Source organism: Cheilinus undulatus, linkage group 14, assembly GCF_018320785.1.
Source record: "Cheilinus undulatus linkage group 14, ASM1832078v1, whole genome shotgun sequence".
NCBI classification, from domain to species: Eukaryota; Metazoa; Chordata; class Actinopteri; order Labriformes; family Labridae; genus Cheilinus; species Cheilinus undulatus.
Genome location: NC_054878.1, coordinates 44,480,903 through 44,495,708, shown reverse-complemented (window position 1 = coordinate 44,495,708; position 14,806 = coordinate 44,480,903). Strand labels below are relative to the sequence as shown.

The 14,806-nt window shown below is 37.4% G+C and overlaps 1 protein-coding gene across 1 annotated transcript in view; it reads right to left on the bottom strand.

Moving 5' to 3' along the window:
- Window positions 1-8,922: 8,922 nt before the first annotated feature.
- Window positions 8,923-14,806, bottom strand: part of LOC121521256 (NLR family CARD domain-containing protein 3-like) — a 28,570-nt gene continuing 22,686 nt past the window's right edge. Inside the window, exons 9-14 of the mRNA XM_041805091.1 lie at window positions 14,621-14,794; window positions 14,187-14,360; window positions 13,749-13,922; window positions 13,110-13,283; window positions 10,427-10,473; window positions 8,923-10,322 (exon numbers count right to left, since the gene is read on the bottom strand). Coding sequence (XP_041661025.1) covers window positions 9,790-10,322; window positions 10,427-10,473; window positions 13,110-13,283; window positions 13,749-13,922; window positions 14,187-14,360; window positions 14,621-14,794 — 1,276 coding nt within the window. The 3' untranslated portion in view covers window positions 8,923-9,789. The remainder of the gene's footprint in view (window positions 10,323-10,426; window positions 10,474-13,109; window positions 13,284-13,748; window positions 13,923-14,186; window positions 14,361-14,620; window positions 14,795-14,806) is intronic.

Here is a 14,806-nt window from a genome sequence, read left to right as displayed (position 1 = left end):
TGACATAAATAACTTGTGTGTGTATTCATTGCACCTATCTGAAGTCCAATGGGGAAATAAGTAGGTGATCCCAAACTTTTGACCGTAAGTGTAACATAATTATCCATAAGTGCAGTGTTATAACCTCTGACGTTTATAAAAACCAAACTGCTTGAAAATTGGTAGAAAATTGAGCAAGTTATGGTTATTTAAAAAGGCTGGCAGCGCAGACGAGACATCTAGCCTTTATTATAGATGTCTATGGTGCAACTGCTGCAGGTTTTTTCTGTGAAATGACCCTTAAAATAGCTGCTGATAACAGAAGTTATCTTTACAAGGTCACCTCTGAAGACAATAAATCTATATTCAGTTATTCCACTTTACACTTTAACACTCAGGCGCTGTTACTCTAAGCTGTATGTTCAGGAAGTTTATGTTTAAAAATAATCAGAATGTTTGAAAAAGCGACATCTATTGATACATGATCATACTCATGATACTTGTTAACAAACAAGCAGTCAGTGACTGTTCTACACAGCTATTATAGATGGTAGGGATGGGAATCACTAGTGGCCCCACAATACGATATTACGATACTCAGGTCACGATTTAAAATTATTACGATTTTAAACATTTTGCGATTCAGTGAGTATTGCGATACCATATATTGCGATATATACCGTGCTTAACAAATTTATTAGACCACCTGTCATATTTGTCTCAGAGACCATCCAGCATCATGAAGTGCTTTAATGCAGACTCTTTCATTTTCAGTGAGCTCTCCACGTTTTACCACTTTGAACAGGAATGAGGGATTTCAAACTGAATTCACCCAAATTTGAGCTGGCTCACTGGGCTTCTCTGAGAAGTCAGAACTGAATCAAGCATAACATTCAACCACTAAAACTCATTTTTCTCTTCAGGAATGTAAGTAAATAACTATAATTTGACATATTAATCAAGAAATAATAATGTGCTTTACTATTTATTCCGTTTTTTTGTAAATCAGTAAATTTGAAAATTCATGGATAACAACAATAATGATATTTTAGCATTAAAAATATCATTTGGGTTAAAGAGCTTCAACATATTGGTGTATTAACCATTGCAGAACCATCAAAAATGATTTTGGTAATTACCAATGCTGTTAATTTAGGGCAGCTGTGGCATAAACCTTACTTTGGTTGGGGTTAGGGTGGTCTAATAAATTTGTTAAGCACTACCTTTTTTTTTAACTGTTTAGCTGATTTAGCATTCACCTTGCTCTCATGTTTGTCGTAGTCCCGCAGCATTTTATTTTCATGCAGCACTTCTTGCAAACCTCATGTGTCATTTCCATCCCATTTGGCCCTGCTTGCATTCCTAATATCCTTCCCCTGGTGTATTTTTTGTAGTATTTTTCCACATATTTTTCCATTATAATAGACTTCAGTTCATATTAGAATTAAAAAATAATACACCAAAAACTATATTTGGTGGACAAGATGATACGATATATCACCACACAAAATATTGCGATACTATGCTGTATCAATTTTTTCTCCCACCCCTAATAGATAGAAGATGTGACTGAAAGAATGCAGGAACCTTGAAATATAATAACTCTAGTTGTTTAACACTTTTAAAACAGGGTTTGCAAAGTGCTTTGACATACCCACTACCCACTAACAATTAAGTAACACAGTTAATCAACACATCATTAGAACACAACAGAAATAGAAATGTCATTTCCAAAAGGACATAGCAATAAAAATATACTTCAATATAAGCTGAGACACAGTAGAAGCCACTCTAGTACTGCCATGATCTCAGTGTTACACTGATCTCAGATCAACAAACACTCACAAAAACATGATTTTAACTTCTACATTACCTTCTGATGGTGAGAAATTTCTTCATGTAGTCAGTAAGTGAAGGTGGAGTTCATCTTCAGCTTCAAACCAACAGAGGAAGAACAAGCACGTAACAGATGGCAGCAGGTTTATAAGCGTCTGATGGATTACAATCTTTACATGTTTGTAATCAAATGGAAGCGTTCTTCAAGGAAATATGATACCAAACAGCTCTGAACTTTGGAATACTCCACCTTAACAACCAGTCAAACATTAATAGATGAAACCTTACCAGATGGTTGATAAAGGTATCATGATAGAGTTAAGCTCAGTTCAGACCAAAGATTCGCCACGCAATGAGACGGTTCCAGAATGAGTCGCAGCAGTCTGAACTGAGCGTTGCAGCTCGAATGAAGCCGTCTGATGGAGTCAACAGCTAACCTGACACGCCAGATGGCTTTGTTTCACACATCCATCTGGGAAAGCTTCAATAGGAAATATCTGAGAAAAGGCAGAGGCTTTGAAAAGAACTTGGAGTGTGATTGGATGAAAGTTCTGTCCATCACATCTCTACGGGCCAATCAGAGCAACAAAACACATAATTGCACCGGCTACTTGCTGCTGCTTGTTTACGTCACGACTCTGCTGCGCCCGAAAGTACTGCCCCTTGTCGCTGATTGGTCCTGTCACTTTCTAACCGGGCCCAAACGGTTCAGACGGGAGCTTTGCAAGATGGATTCACCAGTGAGAAACAAGGAAACAGGCGTATCCATCTGCTTTGCAAGGTTAGTCACCAGCTATTCAGCCTTTCGAGTTGCAGAGAGCGGGTTTTAGAATTCAGCAAGCAGAGAAATGTTAAAAGGGAAATATAAATCTCTTTTTGAAAGGCTATATATACCTATTCTGTCAGATAGTCATGCAATTAATTTTAAAAATATCTCTTTTCTCATCAGTACTCCTGATTATCACTTGCTCTTACCACGCAGCACGGCAGCGAAATTTCACAGCACAAACGAACGTTAAAATGCTTTTCTAGATCGGCCTTGTTATAACAAAGATATCTGCTAAGAAGAATATAATGTTCTACTAACATATTTAGTTCCTACATTCTTGAGTTTCTCATGGATTGTCCCATAAAGTGCAGCGCTTCCTACTTATGAGCACAGCCAAATAAAGCAAAGGAAAAACCTTTTCTAAACAATCATTCTATTTCAATTCTTCAAATCTATCTGCTTCTTGGAAATATAAGCAAACATCGATCTTTTTAATGATTTAACACGAAAACTTCCGCCTACCAAACTCCGGTCTCCAGACTGAGATTTATATGTGAAAACTGAAAAAAATATATATACAGTCATTTCCAAGGAGCAGATATATGGTATTTGTACACAAGAAGCACTGCACTTCCTGTGATAAACCATGAGAAATCCAGGGCTGTAGAAGCCTGACTTGTTCACGAAAAAATAATAGCTTTCAGCAGATATCTTCATTAAGACAAGAGTGAGCTAGAAAAGCATTTTAGTGTTTATAATGTGCCGTTAAACTGTGCTGCAGTGCTACGAAACCTTTGCTTAAATTCCTGTCTCCTTCAACAGCAGCGCATCAGGGTTAAATGCTCAGCTGACGGACTGAATTTTCTTTGTAAAAACAAACAAAAAGAGGATTGATGTGATCATTTCAAAGTGGCAAATAATGCAATAAATAAATAAATGAAAGGTTAATAGTTTATATCATTTAAAAAGGATCTCTCTTTCCTGCACATGGACAGGACGCACAGCGCTTTACGAGATAATCCATGAGAAAAATAGAAAAAAAAAAATGTTCTCAGTGTATATGTTCATTCTAACATGAGTGAGCTAGAGAGAATTTTTGTGTTTATATGCGCCGTTAAATAGGGATGGGATCGTTAATTTTTATCGGTACTGATACCCTTATTGTTACTGTTGTTACGGCAGTCAGTAACAATAATGTGTTCAAATGCCATTTTTATGTGGCATTTGAACACGTCATAACATTTCGACTACAGTCGTCTAATTTACTGAAGTTACCTGAAAACATCAAATCTTCCATCTTCAGCTTGTAAAGTTCGCTAACTTTAATTCTGCCAATTCCACCGCGGATTTCTGGATTAATATTGTTAACAAACAGGACTGTCTCAAAGTTTTGAAGCACTTTCAGCATTTATCTGAGCAGCTGAAGAAGAAAGCTATGAAGCAGCTGAAGTGAGAGATATGACAGCCTGTTAATCCCAGCGCAGGCAGAGATGAGTGCATGCGTCCCACAGACGGCATCTTTTTTCCTCAAGCTGACAGCCAAAGGTACATTTTGGTCTAATGTGATGCACAATACTTCTAGTTTATGTTCCCCTTGAAAGAACTAGTGTATGTTTTAACAGCAGTTATATCTTAAAATGACGTTACGTCACAGAGCCTGTGAGACTCAATAGCAGTATCGATAAGCTAAAATGTTATTGATTTCGGGTATTTCAAAAACACAGAACCGGGTCCTTATGGACCCGGGTTTCGATCCCTCCCCGTTAAACTCAGCTGCCGTGCTGGAAAACTTCTGCCATTAAACTCCTGAAATCAAAAAACACATCAGCTGAAATGATTTTTTTTTTTCATAAAAAGTCAAATTTTTTCAAGAAAACAGGGCAAAAATTGAAATGATTGACACGGCAGGTTAACGTTGGTTAGAGACTCTAAATGTCGGTTACGATTATTTTTTTTAGACGAATTGCCCGGATCTACTTTGTACGTACAATTTATAATTTTAATTAAATTCTTGCTAAAGCTGCTTGAATGAAAGCATCGTGTCCAGCATCTTTATTAATCTTATCTTTTCTCAGCCTTAAGAAGGCCGTGACACATGTCCTAAGTTTTTTTTTTTTTGTTTTTTTTTACTCGTACGTCGTTATTTGTTTACTTGCTCGACACAAAGTAGACAATCGTCCACCCAGATGAGCAAGAGCTACACAAAACTCTGGTAATACCAATATTGATTTATTGTCATGACTTTACCTTTTTTTTTTTTTTTTTTAATCAGACTCATCTTTTAACATCCTTATTTATGGTCTTTGCCTTTAACACTGCATGGCAGCAGCTGCGTCCAACTGGACTTGAAGTACTTTGCGGCACTTACTGAGGTTGTTTCTTCTGGTCTAGATCTTTGCTTGTGTTGTTCTTGCTCTCGAATGGACGTCACTTTGGATAAAAGCGTCTGTAATGACATTGTAACATTGTAACCGGAGCACACGTGAGCTCATACAGCAATATATCACTTATTAACATACGAAAACTAGCTAAAGTGAGGCTAAAGCTAAAGCTGGCTGATGTTAATGTTATGTATTGAGCTCCTTTGCATGCAGAGAGAAGGTTTTAAATTTGTTGTAATGGTCTTAAAATGATCCTGGATCCTCATTAGTTTAATGAATAACCTCGTGAATGAAACACGTAGTCTAACGGCTCGTTATTGTGGATGTAAAAGCCCGTTAAACTGAAGCTGGTGATCTGAAAAGTCAAAGTTAAGATGCTGCTAACTGGGTCATTTCCAGAATTGGAGTATATTTTACATCCCACCCATAAAATTTTAAAATCACCCCCAAAAAACTGATTACATGTAGTTGTTTTGCAAATTCATCTGTCTTTAGGTTAAATGTAGAGATAGTTGTGGTGAGAGTGTTTCTAAAATATTGTTTTGAATATCAAATAGTTCCTAAACCCCCATGACAATGGCCTTTTTCTCTTGTCCCACCCACCAAATGTCCAACTTGCATATTAAATATAACAGTTGAAACTGGTTTAAGATTCCACTTTTTTGGCCTGATCCTGTTAATATGGGTCTCTTTTTATTTCTTAAACAGTTTTTTTTACACAAACATATTTTAATAATAGTTATTGTGCCTTAAAGTTGTGTCCCACAACATGTGTGCAACACTGTTACCAAAACAATAAAGGCAATATAGAAGAAAAGTAAAAAGCAGAAACCAAAATTACTCTGCAGAATTTACACCATCAAGCAACATGCTAACACCACAGCTAGAGTTACAATTAACTTCTGTCTTTTACTTTTCAGAAAGTTTAAGATTATCAGCCTGATTTGAACCAGTGCAAACCTGTTAGTCATTTTAACACACTGAGACAAATTAAGCTAGTGCAGCTGCTTGTCCAACTAGTTTCTACCACTAAGTACAGGTTTGACTCTGATTTGCAACCCTGTTACTTTAATTCATTACTCAGTGCTGCTGCAGTAAAAACACTGCATCTACCACAGCTCGCCTGTAACACAACATAGCTGGAGTCATTTCAAGATGATTCAGAGTTTGTGGCACTCTTTAGAAGTTCTTTAAATATTTCTGCATTTTAAAGCTCTGCTTGGACTTCAACACATTGTCTTTCCTGTAATATTCTACATGCCTAAATGCTTGGTTGCAACCACGTGATTGGCTGGTTAGATACTTACCACCATGAGCAGTTGAACAGGTCTACTTAAAAAATGTACCTAAATCATATATTTAAATGTAAATATAAACCTACTTGTTATCCTGTGGTTATATGGTTACGTCACATATGAATACATTATGAGCTGCAGTCTAAAGTAACGGAATCGTTCAACCCTGTTACCTCATTGCTTTTGAACAAAACAACTTCAAAATACTTTCTTTCCCCTCAAGGACTTTAAACTGTTGTTATTTGAATAGTTTAAGTAATGATAGGCATGATGTATTTGAGCAAATATCTTGAGATAAATACTGAAATTAGGAAAAAGAAATGTTTGAATTTTGAAATGTTGCCCATCATAGTAGGGGAAGGAATCACTGGTGGCCTCACTGGACAAACAGTTTTCCAAACAATTGATTTTATTTTTCCATTATCACAGACTTCAGTTCATATAAGCAATTAATTTAAAAAAATTGATACTTGGTGGACAAGACGATACGATATAACACCAGACAAAATATTGCACTAATAAGCTGCATCAATAGTTTCCCCCACACCGACAGGATAGACCTCCAAAGCTTCTTAAAATCTTACAAAGTCTAATCCTTGAAGATCTTTTTGAGAATTTAATTGAGTATGAATTACTTTGTTTAGAGAGAAAGGATTTATTAAACAATATTTCAAAATACCTGTGTTTTAGGTGACAGTTTTGGTAACAGGGCTGCACCAAGGTCTCTATGCCTGAGCTTGACAAAACATTTTTAATTGGTTTATTACCTGTAGCTTTAAAATATATATATATATATCAGAAATTTTGAGAACAAAAGTTGATATTACAAAAGTTTTGAGTGGCGAAATTGTCCTCCAGTTCTGGAATGACCCAACTATTGCCAAATTCCATCTAAATATTGTTTGATTAATTAGACAACATTAAAAATATACTGTCAGTCTCAAAAAAAGACTCTGTTTAACTTTGTTATTAAGACTTAACAATTGGGCTGCTGTTAAAATCATTGATATTTCATCTCAGAAGACAAAAACATGCTATAAAGAAATAAAGTCCCAGACTGTTTTCTGTGTCATTAAGCTATAGGTACCCAGGGGAAATTTACAGTAAAAGACAGCTGAAGGTGCAGGGATCAAGTGAACACGATTTTAAGGTAAAAACATTTAACGGTTATTTAATGTTTTGTGTTTGCATTTATCTTTGTTTTAATTTTCCTGTAAGATTTTACAATTTCTGACTAACCGTGAACTTAGTGATGGATTAACCATTTAGTTAGTAAAATTAAGCTCTGTTTGTTTGGTCTGCAAACTGTGGAATAAATGATCTGAGGTTTTATTATACTCTAAAATAAAGAAGCTAATTTAATAAAAATTAAATGCTATATACTGTCATTCACTTCACAAATTTTAATTTCTTCAGATTAAGTCTGAATTATCATAGGTGAAAGTTTTTATTCTTGTGTTTTTATTCTTTTACAGCAGTAAAGCTGAGGGCAGTGCCTTTTCTGAATTTTGATTTCTATGTTTTTCTGGGTTTATCATTTTCATCAGCTGCTGAGACTGAGCCCTCCTGACTGTCAAAGACTAATTTTCTGACATATGCATACTTTGATTTTAATTTGTAGTAAAGTACTGTAATAATTAAGACTTTCTCTAAACCATGTTTCAAAACCTTGTATTTATCTGTGTGTAAAGTAAAGAAACTGATTTTTTTTTTTTTTTTTTCCGGCAATGTGCCCCCAGCAGCTCTTGGGATGCTGAGCATCGAAGGTCAGGTGGTTGTGTCTTCACGTCCCAACGCTGCCATGTGACTTGCAGCTTTCTCCTCAAGCTTCTACAGCTTCCCTCTGCTATATCAGGAGCTTCATTAACTCTTTCCATAAAGTTTGCTTCAATGAGCAATGATTAACAACACATTTTGGAATAATGTATCATTTTTTTCTATTCATGTGATTTCAGAAGCATCCTGGATGCAAAGCCAAGATTTGCCCAGTCACAGTTGGGTTCAGAGACTTTGTGGACTAGTCAGCCACCAGGCTGCTTAGAGACTTGAATTCAAGGCCAAGCCCAACATCAAGACCTCAAAGCACTCTCAGGTGATGAGGAGACACCAGGGGAGCGTTGGAAGCAGTGGAGGGCCCTCTGGAGGTGTTGTGGGCCTGTCGTTGAAATACCAGTGAAGAAGGCTGCCCACCTCATGACCCCTATGAAGCTGTAAACCCTCCCCTACCCTACACACACGGCAGCATGGCTCCTTTATAAACACTCAGACTGCAGAATCGTCCCCACTCACACCTCAGGTAATCAAGTCATTAAAAGGACTGAATCATTTAGTCCTAAAACAGAAATATTTTCTCTCTGAGTTTGTTTTCCTCATTAATACTCATTCATGTACGGATCTCAATCATATTTTTGCATATTTCTGCAGTGATTCACCGTCCCACTGACCACCTCACAAACAGCAGGAAGTCTGGCTCTGCTGCTGCCTTCAGCGCCGTTCTCCTCTCGGCCATGTTGGAAATGTTGAGCTGCAGTGTGCTCCTGCTGAGAGGAAGTGATCAGGTAGACTCCATCCTACAGTGAGCCGACCTCATGAGTCTCTGTTTAAAGCTCTGTTTAAACACAACAAACACTGTGACCTCATCCAGAGAGGAGCCAAAGAATGGTAGAATGAAAAACTTTATTTATACAGCATCTTTAATTCAACAACCGCAGCTCAAAGTGGGATGTAAAGAAATCCACCCTTTATCTCAATTAGAAATCAAAAGAGACACAAAAACAATGAATTAAAAGTTCAAACCAATCTTAAAGAAAAGATTAAAACACAACACAGTGATGCATTTGAGTATACAGTTTGATCCATTGGGTTTTAAGCCCAGTTCAAACCAAAGATACACAACATGGCAAGAAGGTGTGAGAATGTCGCTGGCGAGGGTCGCAGCAGTCTGAATCAAGCCCTTGCAGCTCGAATTAAGCCATCTGATGAAGCTGCCAGCAATTCAGGCAGTAAAGTTGCAGACAGTTGGTTTTAGAACATAGCAGGAAGAAGTTTGTGAAAAGGGAGATATGAATCTTGTTTTGAAAGGCTATAAATGCCAATTCCATCAGATAGCCATGCTATTAATTTTAGAAATAATATGTCTTTTCTTAATATTGCTCACAATGGCTTTTAGAGGTCTGGTGTGGTGGTAAATACATTTTTAAAGCCATATCTAATGTAACACTGTCAGACCTGCACAGAGTCTGTCGGTGTTTATTTGATGCTCTGTTAGACAGAAACAGATGATAGCTGTGCGTTTGGTTTTGGAGGAACTAATCAGTTTAGAGAGGAGAGAACATAGTTTTGAGTGCTTTGGCTCATTCTGGAAGACATCTGAAGACTCTGGAACTTTTTAGTTTGAGTTTGGAGAAATTAAGTCACTGTATCTGGAAATGTCTTTAAATGGTTGTGAAAAACTGTGAAGAACTTCATTTTCTCTAAAGGTGGAAACAATCAGCAGTTTATGTTTGTGAAAAGGAGGAGACTCTTCCTCCTACAGAGAACACAGAGACACTGAGGAACCATATGCCAACCCAAACCCAGGGTAGAGAGGTTGAGTGGATGTGGTGTTGAAGGTGTGGAGGTGGATCAGAGTGTCAGAGGAGACTCTGTAGAAGGACAGAGAGCCAGCAGGACAGTCCAAATACACTGCTACTCTTTTAGAGGAGGAGGACCAGGAGAGAGGGGGGACTGTTTCTCTGTTATTGTGATAGACACAGGATTCTTCATCAGAGCAGACCAGACTCCACGAGTGATCATTACCTCCAAACACACCGTCATTACTGTTTCCTTTTCTTCTGATTCTTCTGTAACTCACTGATATAAAAACCTGTCCTCTCCACTCAACCTCCCAGTAACAGCGACCAGTCAGACCATCTCTACACAGCAGCTGCTGCCAGTAGTCAAATCTGTCTGGATGATCAGGATATGGCTGGTCTTTTCCCACATTTGTCACTTTCCTGTTGTCTTCAGACAGTTTGAGGCGTTCGTGTGCTGTGTTTGGGTCCGGTGTGAGTTCACAGAAATCTGATGGAGAGAAAAAGACACAGCAGCAGTTTTTCATCAGACACACCTGAAGGCTTTATTCTTTGCTGTTTGTTCATCAGGAGTCAAACTGATTCCACACTTACACTTCTTCACACCAGATTTTAACCTCAGCTCTCCACCGTGGTCCATCCTGGAGGAAGAAACACAGAGAGAATGATTTTCTGTCCAACATGAAGCAGTGTTCCTCAGTTTGTCACTGTGACAGAGTAACAGGCTCTAATGGTGTTCATCTCATCTGTGTAGAAATGAACGTTTGTTCATGTTGTCACTGTTTAACACACAACAGTTAGCTGATGCTAACCTGTTATCAAGGTCAAGAGGACATATGAACATCTACTGTGATGGAGGTGGACGTGATAGCATCAATACATGAATTCTCCTGCTGTGCAGGAAAACAAGGTCAAGGTCAGTAGTCCAGGAAAAGAATCTAACTGAATTAAAACTGTAGCTGGACTTAAGTGGACATGTAAACAGACTGACTGTGACAGAGAAACAGACTCAAACTCTGAATTCTTTCACTTTATCAAAGAGAACAAGAGATGAAGAAGACACAGAGGGGACAAGGTGTTCTTCTATTTGGATCAATATTTATGTGACAGCACAAATGTGTTGTCACTGGTTAAAGGTCAGTTTTAATAGATCTTTGTGATGATTGGGTACATCATGGCTGTCATGCGCCCCATGTGGTGGTTTCTTCAAAAATGATCGCGACACAGACATGAAACAGAGTTTACACATGTGTGGTAGGGGTAGAGGAGGTGTGATTATCAACACAAAAACAACTAGAAAAGCACTCAGAGAGCGCAGACCTCTGCCATCAGCCCTATCTCCCAATAGTGAAGAATCCTTTTAAAACATTCCTGGATCCAGACAGTTATCCGGATGACTCCCAAAATCTAATTTGCCAATTACTACTAACTTTGAATAAGTTACTCATGTCCGCTATCTCCTGGTGTAAAGTAACAGCGCAGACCTATCTCCCAACAGTACAGAATCCTTTAAAAAATTCCTGGATCCAGACAGTGATCCAGGTCATTTCCTGAAAATTTCATGAAAATCCATCCATGACTTTTAGAGTTATGCTGCTAACAAACTAACAAACGCACCCGATCACATAACCTCCTTGGTGGAGGTAATAACTAATGACTGATAGTTTAAAGACAAACTGATAAGTTAAGTCCACAATTCTCCACATCTTTATGAGTTATTTTCACTGAACAGAGACAAACAGGACCGTCAGACCAGCTGGAACTGAGACATCCTGTTCTAAAAGTTGATGTTTAAACTTGTTAAATAATGAAGACAAGATCGGTGTTCAAAAAGTTTCCGTGTTAACTGGTGACTTTCAGTCAAGTTCATCTTCTCCTCCTTTTTCATTTAAATGAAAAACTGAATAAAGAGATATTCAGGAGGACTCTTTCTTTATCAACAACATCTAAGAATACTTAAAAATTTCCACCACATACAGGTTCATCTCAAAAAATTAGAATATCATGAAAATCAAAATTTTTTGTCACTCACTTCAGAAAGTGAAACCCATATATTATATAGACTTGTTACACATAGAGTGAAATATTTCAAGCCTTTATTTCTTGAAATGTTGATGATTTTGGCTTATGGCTTACAGAAAATAAAAACCCCAAATTCATACCTATAAATATTCACCACAATGCAGGGTGTGAACAAGTGGATGATTAAATAATTAGAATAGAATTTTATACTGCAAGCGCACATGTTAGGAAATTAAGAGGTGCTCATATCGTGTAGAGCTGCTGTATGTGTAGTCCCACACCTGTTAGAGAAGTATAAATGAGGTTATCAGAGTTATTGTGCATAGCTGCTATTTTTCTGTTAGAATTTTCACATGTACTTGTAAAAGGTCTGAAGGTTGACTCATGTAACTATAATACTGTTACCAATTCTAGCTCCTTTATGTTGCAAAAGCCTGTTTGCATTTTGCTTTTGACGTGCTGTCATTGTTGTGCTGTTGCTTGTGCAGCTTTAGTGTTTAGTGCTTAGCGGACATTGGTGCTCCTCACTGTTTGCATGAAATGAGATTTTAAAATTGTTGTTCCAAGCTTTCCTAGAAATAAGACTTCAGCCGACTGTACTTTAGTAAGTTTTAATTTGCCCAAATTGAGAGACAGAGAAAAGTGAGCAAGCCTGAACATGCATTACGCAGTTAATGGGGGACAAATAGGAGAGAAAGCCATCATTTGAAACACATGAAACATCTGCTATTTAGCTATTTGTGTTATTATAATCTCTTATAACTCTGTGTGCCATCAATGTGCAAAAATCCTGAGTTTTTGGAATTTATCAGGTGAATATCCCAGTCTATGTAAAATTTATAATTGATTATTTATTTAAATGTTAAGCAAAAATAATTCTCAATAACTTATATACTATCAACAACTTATTCACAATGAAGGTTCAAATAGACGTGGCTCCGATAAGTTTAGAGTTTATAATAAAGAGAGCATTGATGACTCGGACCCAGACCTTAAATTATAACAAATACAAATATAAACCAAAATAGTGTACATCATAACAATTGGTAAAGAATGCCTTATATGTTGGAAAGTGTTAAGTATGACACAGAACAATGGCATAAATTCTTAAAGCTTACAATAGTGATTGATGTGGAAAAATGAGATTGGCTGATATTGCAAAACCAACTGTACATGAATTTTGGACCGCCCAATGTTCAAAATCAAGTAAAGAGGTTGAATACATATCAGATGTTTTGTTGTTGTGTGTTTCTACCTGAGGGTTTTCAGTTTCCATAGTGGATTCTTTAGTCCAGCTGAAAGAAGCTTCTTTCCTGAGTCTCCTGGATGGTTGTAGTTCAGGTCCAGCTCTCTCAGATGGGAAGGGTTGGCATTCAGAGCTGAGGCCAGAGAAGAACAGCCTTCCTCTGTGATCAGACAGCCTGACAGACTGGTGGAAGGAAAAGTTATAGTCAACTACATGATTTAGAGATGAGATGAATTTGAACATCCAACAGAAGTTGCAAATTTTAACTTACATAAACCTAAATGTGAGAAAAATCTAAATAGATCTACATTATCGGACTTTGAGGCATAAATTTGGTGAGTATTTAATACAACAGGATATGCTGCTGTTATTATTGTATTTGATGTTCTTTGTAAAAGTCTCAACACATAGCTTTGTTTTAGAGCACACAGGGAGTGGTCACTGTCCCCTATAATACCTTTGTGAAGAATGACTGATTGAACAAGTCTGGTTGTGAAATTTAAATGTTCACAATGACAATAGATTATATGGAGCAGTTATGTCATATAATTTGAAGCAAATATACATATAACTATGTCACTTCTTCCCAATGATTTTTCCACTTGAATTTAAAAGATTGAGAATTCACAAAATCTGCTGATTCCAAACCTTAGAGTTCCCAGTTTGCAGTGTGGACTCTCCAGTCCAGAGCACAGCAGCTTCACTCCTGAATCCTTCAGGTCGTTGTTACTCAGGTCCAGCTCTCTCAGACTGGAGGACTGAGAGCTGAGGACTGAAGACAGAGCTTCACAGCTTCTCTCTGACAGATGACATCCAGCCAACCTTAAAAGTAATGTTTGAAATATGTGCTTTTATGTTTCAAATTATTGATAGCAACTTGGTTAATTAGGCATGTCTGTGGACTTTAAATCACTTGTGTGTCGTACTGACTTTTTAAATCCATTTAACTTTTCAGATCCCTTGAACTTACTTACTGTGCCTTATTAAGACAAAAATATTATGAGAATTTTATCTCTATATCAGTTTAAGTTAATCTGGAGAAATGATTAAGATGATTGGAGGGCTTACAGTCAACACTGGACTGACCTGAGGGCTTCCAGTTTGCAGTGTGGACCCTCCAGTCCAGCACACAGCAGCTTCACTCCTGAATCCTGCAGGTCGTTGTTACTCAGGTTCAGCTCCCTAAGACGGGAGGACTGGGAGCTGAGGACTGTAGACAGATCTTCACAGCTTCTTTCTGACAGGTTACATCCACTCAACCTTAATAAAAATGTTTAAAATATATACTGTTATATTTACTATCAGTAAAAGTAATTGTTAATACATGCATGTATGTGAAATCCAATCAATCATGATTTTAATTGCATTTTTTGTAATGTTTTCAATTTCATTTGATTGTTGAAATCTGTATATACGTTATTGACAGCGAGCTATAAAGGAGTGTTTCATTTTGATGTCAGCAAAAGTTATACCAGAGAAATGATGACAAATGGCGAGCACACAGTCAATCTTGTACTGACCTGAGACTTTCCAATTTACAGTGTGGACTCTCAAGTCCAACAAAAAGCAACTTCACTCCAGAATCCTGCAGATTGTTGATATTCAAGTCCAGCTCTCTCAGAGTGGAGGTCTGGGAGCTGAGGACTGAAGATAGAGCTTCACAGCTTCTCTCTGACAGGTTACATCCACTCAGCCTGAAGGAGAAT